The sequence below is a fragment of the Dromiciops gliroides genome, chromosome 6 (assembly GCF_019393635.1).
Source record: "Dromiciops gliroides isolate mDroGli1 chromosome 6, mDroGli1.pri, whole genome shotgun sequence".
NCBI lineage: Eukaryota > Metazoa > Chordata > Mammalia > Microbiotheria > Microbiotheriidae > Dromiciops > Dromiciops gliroides.
The window spans coordinates 108,974,154-108,992,125 of NC_057866.1; the positions used below are offsets into that span (position 1 = coordinate 108,974,154).

Here is a 17,972-nt window from a genome sequence, read left to right on the forward strand (position 1 = left end):
CTAGGGTAACCAGGTTTGGGGGGAGAGGGGTGTCTTGGACTCTCCTGCCTAACTTTCACAAAACCACAAAAGGTGAGCACTGGAAAAGACCTTAGGGACCTTCCAACCCTTTCATCTTCCAGATGAAGAAACTGAGGCCCTAGTAAGGCAATATAAAGAGAGTGGCAGAACCCAGACTGGAATAGTGAAAAGAGCTCAGTGGGATCAGACTGAGGCTCTGACCCTGCCTGGCTTTCTGGGTTTGGACAGCCCCCCCCCCCCACACCTCCAGGAGTCCCAGTATTTGTATTTGTAAAATGGTGATAACAGCATTTGAACCACCCACCTGCCCCCCCTCCCTCCCTCCCAGACTTCTTGGGAGAATCATCTAAGATAATAATACAGGTTTGTAAACCCTAAAGCCTAGATAAATGTCAGCGATTATTGTCACCTAAGAGGAAAATCTGTGCCGGTACCTGCAGCGAGACGTGTGCTGCCTCCCCCATTAGGACACGAGATCCTGAAGAAGAGGATATTTGGGGAGTGGGTAGTTTTTCCCCACCCAAGGGTGCACCCTTCCTATGCTCATTCAAGGTCTAAGATAAAAGGCACCCATATCTACCTATATCTTGCAGCCCCACCCTTCCCAACAGATCTGTTCCCTTTGGACCCACTCAAAGTAGAGCCACTGCTGGGCATATGGGGAAGGGGTGAAACTGAATATGGGAAGTGGGATGACCCTGAGCCTACTGGCAACTTAGACTTCTCTTTTGCTGACCCCTAGTGGTGGAGAAATGAACCTTTTAGGGGAGGGGTGTGGCAACAGAGACTGCATTTGCCAAATTCAGTATATTTTTCACTACCAATTAATTACGAGATCCTAATTGAGGAGCCCAGGGCAATAAATCAGCCTGGACTGTCTGGAACTTCCCATTATCTAATCGTGCCATGAGCTCCAGTTCTCAAAATAGGTTTTCCTGACCAGCAGAACCAAGAGGAGAGCTGTGGGGGCATCTTCAGGGAACAGTTTCCCTTCTTCATCCTTCATTTTTGCCTCACATTTTGTGGTTTCCAAAATCTAACTAGTCACTCAACTCCTCGACCCTCCCTACTAAACACTGGTGTTTGGAAACTATTTCCCGGCAACTGATGGGGCGTGATGCATAGTGGTATAGCCAGATTTTATGCCAACTGATAGAACAAAGTCTTCCTCCTTGCTCTCTACAGGTTTAAATGAGCCAGGAAGGGGATGGGAGGGAGGAAGAGAAGTCAAGATTACAGGCCCACAGGGAAGGCTTTTTTGGTAGGTCTCATGACAGACGTCATCACCACACTCCCCAAGATGGAGGGAAGAGAGAGACAAGAGGGTCAAGATAAGGATAAGTTCCAGCTCTCTCCAAAACAGGAAACTTGAGAAGTGGAAGAAACAGTGAAGTTCGGGTGGAGGGAGAAAGAGTGAGTTTTGGATGAGAAATGACTTCCAGTAAATATTCTCTAGAATGGGAGATAATTACTATCAGCATCATTATTATTACATTTTTAAAGCACTATAAAATTGCTAAAAATTATTATTATCCTTTATATAGTGATTGAAGATTTACAAAGAATTTTACATAGGTTAGACTTATTTGATCCCCACAAGAACCCTGGAAGGCAGATGCAAGTATTATTCCCATTTTTACAAATAAGGAAACTGAGGCACAGAGAGGTCAAGTGACTTTCCAGGGTCACACAGCTAGTAAGCATCTGAGACAAGATTTTAACCCGGATATTCCTAAGTCCAAGTTTTGCACTCTATGCACTGTATCTCCTAGCCCCAACTTAATTATTAACCCATGTGGGAAAGAGGGAAAATGTTATAAGAGGGAGGGAAGGGAGATAAGCCATGGCTGTCTGGTTCCTCTAGAGCAACAACACAGCAGACACAGCCAGGTGTGGTAGTAAGTAGAGGCTAGACCTAGAAGCAGAAATTTATGAGTTGAGTTCAAATCTTACTTCAGACACTTATTAGCTATGTCCCTGGTCAAGTTACATAATCTCAGCCTCAGTTTCCCCACCTGAAAATGGGGATAATAATAACACCTACTTCATAGGATTGCATAGATAGATCAAATAAGATGACATGGAAAGTATTTTGCAAACCTTAAACTGCTATAAAAATGCCAATTGTTGTTTTTGTTCAGTCATTTCAGTCACATCCAACTCTTCATGACCCCATTTAGGGTTTTCTTGGCAGACATACTAGAGCAGTTTTCCATTTCCTTCTCCAGCTCATTTTATGGATAAATAAACTGAGGCAAACAGAGTGAAGTGACTTGCCCAGGGTCACACAGCTAGTAAGTGTCTGAGGCCACATTTGAACTCACAAAGATGAATCAGCCTGACTCCAGACCCAGCACTCTATTCACTATAGCACCACCTAGCTGCCCCATCATCATTACCAGCAGCAGCAGCAGCAATCCCAAAAGCAGGTGATTCAAGGAAGCAGGAGAAACACCAAAGTGCGCAGGGGAGGACCTGGGATAGACTATGAAGTGCTGAATCTGGAAACTGAAGACCTGGGTTCAGGCCTTGGTTCTGCATTTGCTACCTATGGGAACTTTGGCAAGTCACCACCTCTCAGGTTCCGTATAAGTAAAATGGGCGAGGGGCAGATGTCGGGATTTCTAAGGAACCCTCCAGCACCAAATTTGTGACCCTATGAATACACTTTGAAAGCTGTACTGGTCCAGAGGGCTCTGCATGGGAACTGGGCCAATGTTGCCTTGCCATTGCTAAGGATGAAAGCCCAGGGGCAGTCCAGGGGTGTACAGCATGAGGGGGCAGGGTATGACAGCACAGGATGAAGTGATGATTCAATTCCTTTGGACCAAGAAGATGAAAAACAACCGGCTCCTCTAAATTCCTTTCCTCTCTCCAGGGTTCAGTTTCCCTGCCTATAAAATGAGGGGGCTGGCCCAAGTGACCCGTGAAGATCCTTGAAGTCCTAGATGTGGAGCCTATTATTCTGTGATTTCCTCAGCAGGCACCCCAGGAGCTGTGTGTATTCATTCGCCCTCCTTCTGCCTGGTAGGGTGTGATTAGGGTAGCTGGGCACAACATCTGGCAGGGAGAAGCTACACTAATGTGTTCTGGCTCTTGGATACCATCTGGAAGGTGGACAGAGAAAGAGCCCCCTCCTGTCTGAAATACCACAGATCTTTAGCTTCATTTTTCCCCTTTTCCTAGCAAAAGCAGCCACTGAGACTCTCTGTATTCTCCAAAGGCTGCCAGAACCTTAGAGGGTGGCACAGAGAGTCAGAGGACCCTGATTTTGGAGGAGATCATCTAATCCAAACCATAACTAACCAAGGCTCCCCTCTAAAGCATCCCCAGAAAGGAGCCATCCAGGTCCTGTTGGAGTATCTTCAGTGATGAGACTCTACTCCCTCCAGGGGCAGCCTGGGTTACAATGGGGACAGCTCCAACGGTAAGGAAGTTTTTCCTGACATGGAGCCTACACTGGCATCTCTGCAGCTCCCACGCATTGCTCCTCCCCTAGTCCTACCCTCTGGGGCCAAAAGGAACAAGTTAATCAGTCTCCCATCAATAGTGGAAGAAATGACTCTACAGAACATGCCTCATCACCAGACTCTATAGCCTGTCTGTCTATCTTCCTCCAGCCTCAGCCTACTCCCACCTGATGAAGGCTATTCTAGAGTACAATGACCTAGAAACCCACTCCCTAACTCCCCACGAGCTATTTTTATCAACAGTCCAGGCAAATGGGCTTCCTGAAGGATTCAGAGGGCAATGATAGCTCAAAGTAAAATCTGATTATTCACAGAATCCTAGAACAGCAGGCTGGGAAGAACTCTTGGAATTAATCTTTTGTAGGGGTCCTTAACTTAGAGGCCATGGAGAGATTTCATGGGGTCAAACTAACTTGGAGGGAAAAAACTACATCTTAATTTCGACATAACTGGATTCCTCTGTAAATCTATGTGCTTTATTTTATGCATTTAAAAACATCATTCAGAGAAGGTATCCATAAACTTTACTGACTGCCCAAAGGGTCCATCACACACACACACACACACACACACACACACACACACACACAGAGTAAAGAACCCCTGGTCTAATGAAGAGACTCTAGTCCAGCCCAATCTTTTTATGGAGGAGGAAAATGGGACCCAGATAGGAGCAGCTAGATGGTAAAGTGAGTGGATAGAGTACTGGGCTGGGAGCCAGGAAGAACTGAGATTGAATTTGGTCTCAGACACCTGCTATTTGTGTGACCCTGGACAAGTCACTTAAGCTTTGTTTGCCTCAGTTTCCTTATTTGTAAAATGAAGATAATAATACCTACCTCCCAAGGTTGTTGTAAGGATCAAATGAAATAATAATTGTAAAGCACTCAGTACAGTGCCTGACACATAGTAAGCATTATATAATTATTAGCTGTTATTATTGTTATTGTTATAGGGGCCAGGCTCAGCCACATAGTAAACTCTTTTTTTTAGGGCAATGTGGGTTAAGTGACTTGCCCAAGGTCACACAGCTAGTAAGTGTCAAGTGTCTGAGGTTGGATTTGAACTCAGGTCCTCCTGAATCCAGGGCCGGTGCTTTATCCACTGCTCCACCTAGCTGCCCCCACACAGTAAACTCTTAAGAAATATTGGTTGACCAACTGACTGACTTCCCCAGGGTTTCAGATCTAGTGAGCAGCAGAGAGGGTGGAAAGAATTTTGGTTAATGGATCATTGGATTTAAAGCCATTAATTATCCCTCAAGTCCATGACTTAGGAGCATCTGATTAGCCTGAGAACTAAGGAAGTTTAGCCTAGAAAAGAGAAGCCTCAAGGCAGGATGTTCCAAGGGTCTTCAAGTACAGGATAAGACCATCATGGAGAAGAGAGATGAGGTTTCATTTTTGGCCCCAGACAGAGGGCAGAGCTGCATGGAAGACACAAAGAGGCAGATTTGGGCTTGGGGCAAGGAAACCCTTTCTAACCATTAGAGCCACCCAAAAGTGCAACTGGCCTCCTTGAGAGGTGGCAGACTGCCTCACTGGAAGCCTCCAAGCTGTTGGGTAGGATCGAGTAAGGATTCTTCTGAGGGAGAGGGGTATCCAGAAGGTAAGATGGTGGCCCACATCCCTTCCAACTCCTCAGTCCTAGGGGGTCTATGATCTTGTTCAATTCTCTTCATTTTAGAGACCATAGGGTTGGAGGTGGAAGGGAACTTGTCAGCCATCTGGGCCAAACCCTTCATTTTACAGATGAAGAAAGTGAGACCAGGGGAAAGTGAAGGAAATTGCCCGAAGTCACACAGACAGCCTGATGCCTCCACTTACCAATGTAGCATCTCTGAAGCTAGAACCCAGGAACCCACAATTTGACTTAATTCAGGTTGTCATACAAGGCAAAGGAAGTCAACTACATTCATAAAGTAGCTATCTCTGCCCTGTCCTGCCCTGATGGGGGTCACAAGTGGGGTGGGGGGATGGAGAGGATCCTAACAGCTTCCAGAGCCAGGGCCAAGCTCCCTCTAATTAACCAAAGTAACAGTGTCGGTAGGTAATGAGCATGAGTGAGAGGGAACCAACACTTTAAATATTCATTTCATTGCCGATTAAAGACTCAGAGGGTCCAATTAGTGAGAAGTGGAGGTTGATAAAATGTTCTATCATAGGAATGAGAGCATACTGCCGGCCCACAGCTGGCAAGTAGACAGTGAGTGGGTAGGCACGGGTGTTGAACATTCCAGGAGAATTTTACAGAGGGGGATGCCTTGAATCGAGGTCCAAGATTTTAAAAAAAGAGAAGTTGGGACTCTGGAGCCATTGATTTCAGCTTTCTGCCTTTTTAAAAAAGCACTCCTATAGGGGGCAGCCAGGTGGTGCAGTAGATAAAGCACTGGCCCTGGATTCAGATGGACCTGAGTTCAAATCTGGCCTCAGCACTTGACACTAACTGTATGACCCCAGGCAAGTCACTTAACCTCCATTGCCCCACCAAAAAAAAAAAGTACTCCTATAACCCCTCTGGGGCACCTAGGTGGTGCCATAAATCACAGAGAGCCCATCTCCCTGAGTTCAAATCCAGCCTCAAACTTTTACTAGCTGTATGACCTTGGGAAAGTCACTTCACCCTGTATGCCTCAGTTTCCTCATAAAATGAGCTGAAGACGGAAATGACAAACCACTACAGTATCTTTGCCAAGAAAGCCCCAAATGGGATGGTTCTTCTTCATTTCACACCTGTGGGCATCTTCCAAGACTCGAGCCTCTAAGATACTGTGGCATGGTGAATAAGATGCCAGGCTTGGAGTCAAGAAGACCTGAGTTCAATTACCACAGACATTTAATAGCCATGTAACTTCGGGCAAGTTGCTTAATCTCTCTAAGCCTCAGTTTCCTTGTTTGTTCAAATAGGGGACTGCACCCATTGAGCTCTAAAGTTCCTTCTGACTCTAGAGATATATTGTTATAGAATTCTCTCTCCTCTGTCTGTGGCCCATCCCAGTGATGCATCAAATTATTGTTAATGTCTTATTGAAGCTCTTTTTTTTACATCACTGTCATTTTCCAATTGATGCCTCAAATTTAGCACCATTGTTTCAATTGTTCATCTTCCTTCCTCATCTTTTTTGCCAGCCCATGATCTACTCCTTATGACTCATTTTCAGAATTCTAATAGCTACAACAATAACAATAATAGCTTTTGCATAGTGCTTTGAGGTTTGCAAAGTGCTTTACCTATGTTACTTCAGTTGATCTTCACAACAATCCCATTATCAATTACCCCCATTTTACAGAGGAGGAAACTGAGACAGGAAAAGATTAAGTAACTTACCCAGGATCACACAGCTAGCAGTCTGAACTAAAGGCTTTATGAATTCTTCATTGATTTATCTTAGCCCTCAATAATTCAGCACCAGCACCACCCCCAGAACCCTCCAGGGAATTCCCTCTGCATTTCTGTATACAGCTGCCCCAAACCATTACATGTTTGGAGATCTCTATTTTCTTAGCATTATTTTCTAGCTGTTTCATGCATGGATCCCCTGTCTCCCTAGCTCAGGTATGAACTCCATGAGAATGAAGGATACGATTCTATATCTCTGCATCTCTGCCTCTGATCTTCCCCCTCCCACTCCAGAGTAAAACGGACTTCAGAACACACCCCTAGAGAATGCTCCCTGAATTTCCCCCACCCCTTAGTTATCTCCACCAAAGACCATCTGTCTGATCACTGCTTTCCAATATTTGAAGAGTGATCAAGTGGGAGAAGTCATCTTTGTCCTGCTCAACCCCATCAGCAGAGCAATAACTGAAAATTGTAAAGAGGCTACCCTGGGTGTGATATGAACCAATACTTCCCGACCATTGGAACTGTCCAAGGTTGGATGGACTGCCTGCAAAGGTAGTGAGTCTCTATGTACTGAGGGAGGGGCAGGGTAGAGTCAGTGAGGCTGTGAAGGAGAGTCCTGTTCAGGGACAGGTTGTACCATGTGCCTTTCAGAGCTCCTGCCAGCTCTGAGATTCTATAATTCTAGGAGGTTCACCCTGTTACTTGTCCCCTGGACCCTCCTCTGAACAAGGGCAGGGGATTAAGGACTGGGGTAGCCAGGGCAGTTTCATAGCCCTAGTCAGAGAACCTGCATAGTACTATGGAAAGAATGCTGGACTTGGAATCAGAAGACAAAGGTTCAAGCTGAGGCTCTGCAACTTACCCATTGTGTAGCCTTGGGCAAATCAATATAATTCCACAGGCCTCAGTTTCCTCATCTGTAAAATGAAAGAGTTGTTCCAGATGATCACTGAGGTCCTTTGGTTTGTTCTGAAATAGGAGACTGGATGAAGGAAAGGGCATCACCCATAGCCTGGGTGGGCCAGGAGTTGGGGCTGTAGGCCAAATAGAATCTGGCACACAGTAGGAGATTAATAAATGCTTGTTGGTGGGGTAGCTAGGTGGCACAGTGGATAAAGCACTGGGCCTGGATTCAGGAAGACCTGAGTTCAAATCCACCCTCAGACACTTACTAGCTGTGTGACCCTGGGAAAGTCACTTAACCCTCATTGCCCCACACAGACAAAAAGAGAGAGTTACTCCCTTTATGCTTTAGCATGATGGGTCTTCTCCTGTCCTGAGGCAAGGACCACAGTTCAGCCTGGGAATGATGATCTTTCTTGGTTACCCCAATGTTGCCACTGTTCCTAACCCCATCCCCCCACACCTCTCAGGACACCAGGGAGCAAGTGAACAGTCTGTAGGAAGACCTCTCCAGTGGTCTGAGGAGGGAAAGATGGGACAAGGAGGAATAAGAGGAGAGTCTTGGCCCCTTTACTAGGAGAGGGAAGAAGAGAGCTGTTAGGGTGAGGCTGGGAGCTCAAGGAGACTTAGCCCTATGGGCTAGAGGGAGAGGGAGGGGAGGAGTAGAGAAGGCACATGGGGTACCACAAGCCTTCCATTTGGGTTATAAGAGTTCAGGAGTCCAGGGATGCCCAGCTCTGATGAACTCTACCTTTTTTTTTTTTTGCGGGGCAATGGGGGTTAAGTGACTTGCCCAGGGTCACACAGCTAGTAAGTGTCAAGTGTCTGAGGCTGGATTTGAACTCAGGTACTCCTGAATCCAAGGCCGATGCTTTATCCACTGCGCCACCTAGCTGCCCCTGAACTCTACCTTTTAACGAGTGCAGGCACCGTGTATGATGAGAATTCAACTGCACAAGAAATCAGGGGAAACTAATCCCTCCAAATCCTGTTTAGAAATACCCGCAAATAGAGGGAAGAAAAAATATTAAAGCTTAACTTGGCTGCTATAAAGCTAATCTTAATTATAGTCATTTATGAGGACCATTCAGTATTTAGGGCTAATTGCCACATGCACAATAACTTGGGCATGGCATTAATATGCATCGGATTATTTCAATTTTATTTGATTCCAACACTGAGTGATCTCTGGCCACCCCAGTCTGTGGCTGAGGGGCTGCTGCTCACAGTTCTCAGACACTAAAAGGAACATTACTGATGACATCCACCAGATATGCACAGAGATCTCCCCTTCTGATGGGCACAGGCCCAGTTCTGCATACAGTGTATCTCCTGAAGATCCATGTTAGGAACTGCAAGAAAAAGGGAAAGAGGTGGAAAGAGCTGACCAAAAGATATGGGAGAATAGGGGTAGCTAGATGTCACTGAATGCTAGGCCTGGAGTCAGGAAAACCTGAGTTCAAATCTGACCTCAGACACTAGCTGGGTGACCCTGTGCAAGTCACTTAACCCTGTTTGCCTCAGTCTCCTCATCTGTAAAATGTGCTGGAGGAGGAAATGACAAAATACTCTGTTATCTCCGCAAAGAAAACCCCAAAAGGGGTCATGAAGAATCAGACATGACTGAAATGACTGAAAAATAGCAAGTGAACTGATGGAAGAGTGAAAAGCCTAGAAACTTGAGATTTGACCAGTCCAGGGCACTGGACAAGCACTGCTGTCCATCAATGGACTGGCCTTCTTCTATAGGTAGTGAGCTCCCCACCATATGGGTGTTCCAGGATGATCCCTGTCCATGATGCCAAAGAAGGAATTCTGAAAGTTGATAGGCTGGACTAAATGAAGCATAGGATGTTTCATTTGGAGAAAAAATTGGAACTCAAAAAAAACATCTTTACACGTAATTGAGAAAAATTATTTTTAAAAAAGGAAGAGAGAAAAAATAAAGTCCCAGCTCTAAAAAGAAAGAGAGAGAGAGAGAGAAGAGAAGAGAAGAGAAGAGAAGAGAAGAGAAGAGAAGAGAAGAGAAGAGAAGAGAAGAGAAGAGAAGAGATCCCAGGGATCATCTGATCTAAGTCACTTGATTTCAGAGAAAACATCTCCAGAGAAGGCAAGGACCTTTCTCAAGGTCACAGCACATTAGTGGCAGAATTAGAACTCAAACTCAGGTCCTCCAAGGTTCTTCCCACTGCACCACACTGCCTAAAAAGGAAACAGGAAGGCATCCTAGGGGAAAGAGCCCCAGATTTTAGGTCAGGGGACCCAGGTTCAAATCCCAGCTCTGCTAACTGTGTGACCTTGGAAAAAACATTCAACTTGTCTGAACCCCCATCTTCTCATCTCTAAAGTGAAGCATTTGGACTATGTGATTTTGAGGGTCTCCTCCAGTTCCAGACCAAGGATCCTATGAAATGAGAAGGCCAGAGCACCCCTTGGGTTCCTTAGTTACCAGCTTCCTGCCCAAACCTTCCTTCTCAACAGCCCCCGTGGTCCAGGGAGCTTCTCTTCCCCCTGCAGACTGGATATTGCAGGCGGTGAGCTTGCCTCTGCCCCAGCTGCCCCAGGCTGGTGGAGGGGAGCACAACTCAGAGAAGACAACAACTGAGAGGAGAGATGGAGAGAGGAAGGAGGGAGAGGGAGGGAGAGGATCCAAAGCCTGCTCTGCCTGGAACACTCTCTGTGGGGCCTCCTGACTTGGGTCAAAGATGTAAGGCCTCTAGTTGCATTCAGGGTCTCTGATTGGGGGCCCTTGGCTTCCCCTGAAAGGCAGCAGCCAAAATTACCCATCATTACACTGAAGAGCTTTGTCATTCAGCTCTGGAAGCTGAGTTCTTTGCTCATAAGCTCTGGCAGACAGGAGGTCACTTTCATCTTTCCTCCCATTATTCATGGGTGGAGTGAATGGCCTTTGCAGGCAGCTCTATAATTCTAGAAATCTGCACAAATGCATCCCCCTCCCCACCATCCCCACTCCCTGTAAGCTCCCGGTGACTGGAGAAGTAGGCCCTCTCCTGCTCAGGGTCTGGGTTCAAGATGGAGGCTGGGAGGAGAGGGGCCAGAGAGGGTTTCCAGGTGCTGCCCCCATCCCAAACTTCAGCATTCCTCCACTGGGCCAGCCCTACACTCACCCAGCCATCCTTGGCATCCTCCTTTCTCCCCCAGAGGAAATGCCACGTTCTCAATGCAAGCTTCAAATAGACAAAGTCCCAAAGAAATCCCCTTACTCTGAAAACCATCAGCATTTGAACGAGAAGAAACCCTATCTGGTCCATCATTTTATAAAAGCTCATCTGGTCTAGAAAGGGAAACTGAGGCTTAGACAAGCTAAACAACTTGTCCAAGGTCACATGGGCAGAAAATGGTAGATTTGGCATTTGAACCCAGCTCTGTACTCCTTACCTTGGGATTCCTCCACTGAGACCAAAAGGGAAGTGATAGCAACATTCCTTTTTTTAAACTTTAAAACACTTTTATATCATAATCATTTTCAGAAATACTCCCTTTTCTTCTCTCTCCCAGACAGCTAGGTGGCACAGTGGATAGAATTCTGGGGCTGGAGTCAGGAAAACCTGAATTCAAATCTGGCCTCAGACATTTACTAGCTGCATGGCCCTGAGAAAGTCACTTAACCTTTATTTGCCTCAGTGTCCTTAACTGTAAAATGGAAGTGATAATAGCTCCCACCTCCCAGGGTTGATGTGAGAATCAAATGAGATGATATTTGTAAATCCCTTTGCAGGTGCCTGGCAATTAGTAGGTACTTAATAAATTTCCTTCCTGCCTTCCTTTCTTTTGTCACAAAGAAAAGCAGTTAAGCACAATCAACTGTCACAGTGACCTCTTCTGACATTGAATGCATTCTCGTGCATCCATACTCCTCTACTTCTTCAAGGAAAGGAAGAAGATATTAATTTCCTTATCTTTATTCTAAGGTTAAGGTTTAATCCCCCACAGTTCTACTAGGAGCCAGGTGAGAGCCTTGCTTAAAGTAGCTTTGACCAGAGCCTTGCAGATGGCATCAGGATAGGTGACCATACTATTCCCTCTGCCTCAGGCCCTTCTCTTTTTTCCCTGTCAGGAGATCCTGAGCTGTCCCAGTGAGGGAAGAATCCTCAGGGATGTGGGGAGGCAGAAAAGCTTGAAAAAACCTCCAGAAGTCTAGAGACAGAGCCTCCTTGCTCTCATCCATTTCAGATATAAATTTCTGGAGGAAGCAGCACAGTCCGGTGGGGAAAGCACTGAATTGGAAGTCAGGCTACTCACCGTTGGTTGAGTCACACAATTTCATCAGTTTCTCCCTTTCAAAAATGAAGGATATGCTATATGTATATGTATAGAGATATATAGATATAACCTATATCAGATTACCTGCTGTCTAGGGGAGGGGGGAGGGAGGGGTGGGAGGGAGAAAAATCTGAAATTTTAAAGCATGTATAAACAAAAGTTGAGAACTATCTTTACATGTAATGGAAAAAATAAAATACCTCATACATTAAAAAAAAACAAATGATGCAAACTATCTCTACATGTAACTGGAAAATAATAAAATATTTATATGAAAAAAAAATGAAGGATATGGACCAAATGGATTCTAAGTTCCTCCCAGCTCTAAATCGATGATCCTATGAACATCTTAATTCCCACACCTCTAGATAAAGTCCAGCTTCAGATGCCAATGTCCTGCCTGAATCATGGTTCCGAGCTATGGGCTGATCAGGACAGAGGGCAGCAAAACTATCACACCTCTTGGGCAGCTAGGTGGCACGGTGGATAAAGCACTGGCCCTGGAGTTGAGGACCTGAGTTCAAATCCAGCCTCAGACACTTGACACTTACTAGCTGTGTGACCCTGGGCAAGTCACTTAACCCTCATTGCAACTTAATATCCCATTATATCCTTGATTCCTATCAAACTTAAAGTCCTTTTACATGACCTCTTTCCTAGCTGTGCCTTTCCCATTCTCTCATTATACTATTTATTTCTTAATTCAAATGTAGGACTTTACATTTATCCTTATTAGATTTTTTTTCCTTACTAAAGTCAGCCTTTGGTCCCAGCCCATCCAGATTTTCCCTGGATCCCAAACAACAATCCCTCTCAGCTTTGTGACATCCACAAATTGGATAAGTAGGCCATCTACACCTTCATCTGAACCATTAATAAACATGTCAGATCTTATTTGTTAGATTTATTTAATTAACAGTTCAGAGACGTAAAAACACAGTCCTATAGCCCACCAGAGGCACCCCCCCTTCAGATTATATCCATCAATTATTTATCATACTTTGAATCTGGATGTTTACTTAATCCCAAATCCACCTAAATGCATTATAATCTGGCCCACATTCCCCACCCCCGCCTTGTCCATGAGGATGTTAGAAGAAATGTTAATATTCCTGCCCAGCCCATGGAAAACCAAGGCCCTGATGGAATCAGGAGGTAAGATCAAAAGTCTTCAAGGTTCTCTCCCAGACACCAGGTCAAAAAGCTATGGATTGTAGCAGCAATAGAGGTCTGCTCCAACCCCACCCCAACACACACACACACACACACACACTTCTCCTAAATGCCCGTTTCTGTACAGCAGTGCTCAGAGAGAGGGTACCTTCTCCAGTTGGTGAATGCCTTCCTCCACACAGCAGATGGAAGCAAGAGTACGTAATGTCTGGGGATACAGGCACCGGAAACAATCCTGCCGGCAGATCTTGAAGAGGGCCACAACACCCCCCTCCTACGATGAGACAGAGAGGTGAGAGACCAGTTACCACAGGGAGCTTTGTGTCCATGGTTCACACACACACACACACACACACACACAGAGTAGCAGATCTCTCCACATCTCTAGTTGACTTGCTGGCTATCAGTCCTCTGAGAAAGGATGTAACTAGCCAAGGACATAGGGAATAAGTAGCAGAGTCAAACACTCTAACTTTAAACCCATCCATCTTTCTACCAAATTATTTTGTCCTTTATGAGGGACTGGGAAGCAAACGGTGAAGGACGGGCAAGACAACCTTTGCAAAATACACTGGGGATAAAAAACACAGAATATGTCCTAAAATCAATATTTTTCAGATAAATATTGATATGTGGAAGGGGATACAAAGAAAAAGCTAAAACCACTCTATTGGAGAGAAGGGGAGGTAAGTCATCATTCAGTAGTTTTCGTTTTTTTATTAATGATGTTTGCAAGGGGCAGCTAGATGGCGCAGTAGATAGAGCACCGGCACTGGAGTCAGGAGTACCTGAGTTCAAATCCAGCTTCAGACACTTAATACTTAACTAGCTGTGTGACCCTGGGCAAGTCACTCAACCCCAATTGCCTCACTAAAAAAAAAAAATAGCCTAATTATGCTTGCAAACCAGAATTAGTTCAGTTGTTTCTATGCTGCTAAAGGAACCTTGAGTGTTGTCAGCATCTTTTAAATGTCAGCACCTTGAGGGGGCAGCTAGGTGGCACAGTGAATAAAGCACTGGCCTTGGATTCAGGAGGACCTGAGTTCAAATCCAGCCTCAAACACTTGACATTTAACTAGCTGTGTGACCCTGGGCAAGTCACTTAACCCTCATTGCCCTGCCAAAAAAAAAAGTCAGCACCTTGAGGCAAAGCTCTTATGACCCAGCCTTGGTTACGGCACTGGTGGGGAAGGCTGAGGACCAGCCATTAAAAAGTTGGTGGAGGAGAGACATACCATTGCCAAGATGTTAGACATAAAAAAAACGTTAATGGAGGAAAGACATACCATTGTCAATGGATTAGGCATAATGGCAGCCTCTTAAGAAATAAGATCTTCCTCTTATAATTGATCAAATGACACAATATTCATAAACAGTTCCCAGAACATAGTAGGCACTCTAATGCTTTTTTGTTTCCTTCTCTCCTCTTGTCACAAAGAAATACATTCCAATTAAAATCTTAATAGACTTAGGTCATATACAGCAATATTTCCAAGGACTAAACCAAACCCACGACACCAATCACACCATCCACAGAGTGTACAGAGCCCTGGACTGGCATTTAGTTGACCTGAGGGGACAAGTCTTGGCTTTGAGGCTGTGTGACCTTGGCATGTCATTTCCTCTGAACTTCAGTTGGCTCTAAGGTAAAGATGAGTGTTGAATGAGAAGGACTTCAAGCACCCATCCCATTCTGACAATCTATGATGAAATATAGACTTCAAAGGAGCAGCGTACATCAAGGAAGGCATCACCTTCTCGTCCCTCCCATCCTTGAAATAAACTTAACCTCTTTCTAAAATCCACACCACCGAGGGACTTTGGCCCTCAGTCACACAACCTATAAAACAGAGTGCTTCATAGGCATAGCAATTAACAGAAGCTCCTCAGTTTCTCACAGCCACCAAGCCTAAGTGTAGCCCAGGGATGCAGGATCATGAATTGTTGTAACTCTGTCAGTCTCCCCCTATTTCTGCCTGGAACCCAAGAGAGGAAATGGTGACATGAGGGGTACAAATACCTGTCAATGGCTCTCCAGCCTAGCCTAGCCCAACCTGGCTCAGCCCACCAAGATTTCAGTCTAGCCCTGAGAGGATAAAAAGGGTAACTCTGATCAACCCTCACAGAGCTGGCAGAGCCAGGGAGGCATCAGGATGTAGCAGAAATGGTCTTGGACAGGGAATCAGAAGACTTGGGGTTGACTTCATAAACTAATCATGCCTATGCATGATTTCTACTCTCCGGGGCTCTTTTGTACGATAAGGGGGCTCTTTAAGGGATCTTAGATTGAGGGGAAACAGACCTCAGAGACTACCTTGTCCAATATCCCCATGTCTTTTCAGAGGAGGAGCTGAGGCCTAGAGAGACCGAAGGTCACATAGTGAGTAGGTAGCAGAGCTAGAAGCCCTCCTTGGTACTACAAGTCTATGGTTCTCTGGGTCTAATAATTAATCCAACTTGCATCTCTAGAAGGCTTGTGAAATTGTTTCCTTGCAACAACCCTATGAGGCAGGGAATGTAGATATTATTATCCTACTTTTACAGAAGAGGGAAATAAGGCTTAGATGGGGCAAGTGATTTACTCAAGACTACATAGCTATCAAATGTTAGCACTGTGATTTGAATTCATGTCTTTTGACTCAAATGCCAGTCCTTTTTATGCTATCTTAATCCTCCTTTCAAGTAATGCCAAATTCCTCAACTTGATCTCCTTCCAATTTTTTTTTTACACCACTGGCTTTAAGGTTCCTTGATGATATGGGACTTCCTTTAGTGGGCCTAGACTGGCCTTCACATGAGACCATCAAATCTGAGTCAGTTCCCTAGATGAGATCATCCAACCTCTCATCACATGGGGTCTTCCTTCATTATTCCGTGCAATAGGAATCCAGGGATGCCTTTCCATCACACCATACTTGCATTGTTCAAAGGTACAATTCTACAGTGTCCTCTTCCCATGTCAGGAAAGGATTGCAAGTATCTTCTAAAAAGTCATCACAAATCCAACTACCTGACCAATACCACACAGGCCAACATGTGGGTACTCCAAGAAAACTTAATTATGAACCTCTAGTCAAACCCAGGATAGTGGCCAATCTCAGGGCTAATAGGCAGCTATAGTGAAGAGAGTGCTGGGCTTGGAATCTCAGGAAGATCCGAGTTCAAATCTAGCCTCAGACATTTACTGTACGACCTTTGGAAAGTCTGTTTGCCTCAGTTTCCTCATCTGTAAAATGGGGGTAATAACAGCACCTATCCCATACTATTGTTTTGAGTATCAAATGAGATAATATTTATAAAGCACTTAGCACAGTAAGTGCTATATAAATTTGTGGTATAGTAGTGGTGGTGGTGGTGGTGGTGGTGGTAGTTAGTGCTGGGCCAGGAGTCTCAGGAAGACCTGAGTTCAAATCCAGCCTCCAACACTTACTAGTTGTATGACCACGGACAAGTCACTTCACCTCACTTATCCTCAGCTTTCTCATCTATAAAATGGGATGATAAAAGTACCTCCCTCCCAGGGTTATTGAGAGGATCAAATTTAATTTATAAAGCATTTTCACACAATGCCTGGCACATAGTAGGCACTTAACTAATTCCCTTCTCTCTCTTCCCTAAACGTGGGATTCATAACAAAGTGTGGGCTCATTAAATACTTAAGTAGGCATAATCTATTATGGAAAAGGCATGATGTCTTCTGTGAATCTCGCTAATAATACCATAGTTCTTTAAGGAGACAAATGAACCAAGGGACAAGGGGGAAGAAGCAGACAGACTTGACTTTCACAGAGCCAAGGCATTGGTCCCCAATGAAATGGTTTCATCCTTGGTATAGAGCTGCTTCAAAGCAGGGAACGCAAAGTAAGGTTCTGGACAAAGAAGGACCAATAAGAAGGGCCCTCTGGGGACTGGGACTGTTACCAATCTTATTCACCATTTTTCCAAAGGGATCTGTGAGCATCAGGGCCTGATATGGGCAAGATTGATGTTCAGTGTGACAGCTTTCTAAGGAGTGAAACACTAAGCCTATGGAAGGAAAGCATGGGGGGAAACCACATAAATTGCACATAAAAGTGGCAGGTTGACTTCAGTAGAAGCAGCCACCAGGTCATGCCCTTAGAGTAAAATAACCTAATTTTTGCTTTTATGCCATATGCTCTGAGAAGTGACAAAAGAAATGGGTCTTGGGGTAAAGATGATGACATGAAAGACTCCAAATAAAATCACCTCTTTTTAGGCAGCAGGGGTAGGGGAGAGGGGTTACAGTGAATAGAGGGTTGGAGACTCATTGTCATCACAACTCTTCATAACCCCATTTGGGTTATTTTCTTGGCAGAGATCCTGGAGTGCTGCTTTTCCATTTCCTTCTCCAGCTCATTTTACACATGAGGAGACTGAGGCAAACAGGGTTAAGTGACTTGCCCAGGGTCACACAGCTAATAAGTGTCTGAGGACAGATTTGAACTCAGAAAGATGAGTCTTATAGACCCCAGACCCAGAACTCTGTGCACTATGGTGCCACCTACTTGTTGCCCATACTCAAATCCTACCAAGTAACAACTCCTCTTAGCCACAGATTCTTCATCTGTAAAATGGGAATAACAGAACTCTCTGACAGGGTTGTTGTGAGGATCAAATGAGATAATATTCAAATAAACATTAAAGTGCTTTATAAATGTTATATATTGTTATGATCATTATCTGGAATTAGGAGAAACTTTACAACTGAAATAAGAGATCAACAAATGAAAGGTGCTTCTAGATTCTACCTTGTCC

The 17,972-nt window shown here is 44.8% G+C and overlaps 1 protein-coding gene across 1 annotated transcript in view; it reads right to left on the bottom strand.

Moving 5' to 3' along the window:
* The window catches only part of INSC (INSC spindle orientation adaptor protein), a 168,199-nt gene that overhangs the window by 48,889 nt on the left and 101,338 nt on the right, over positions 1-17,972 (bottom strand). The window contains exon 7 of the mRNA XM_043973282.1: positions 13,345-13,470. Within this exon, the coding sequence (XP_043829217.1) occupies positions 13,345-13,470 (126 nt within the window). The remainder of the gene's footprint in view (positions 1-13,344; positions 13,471-17,972) is intronic.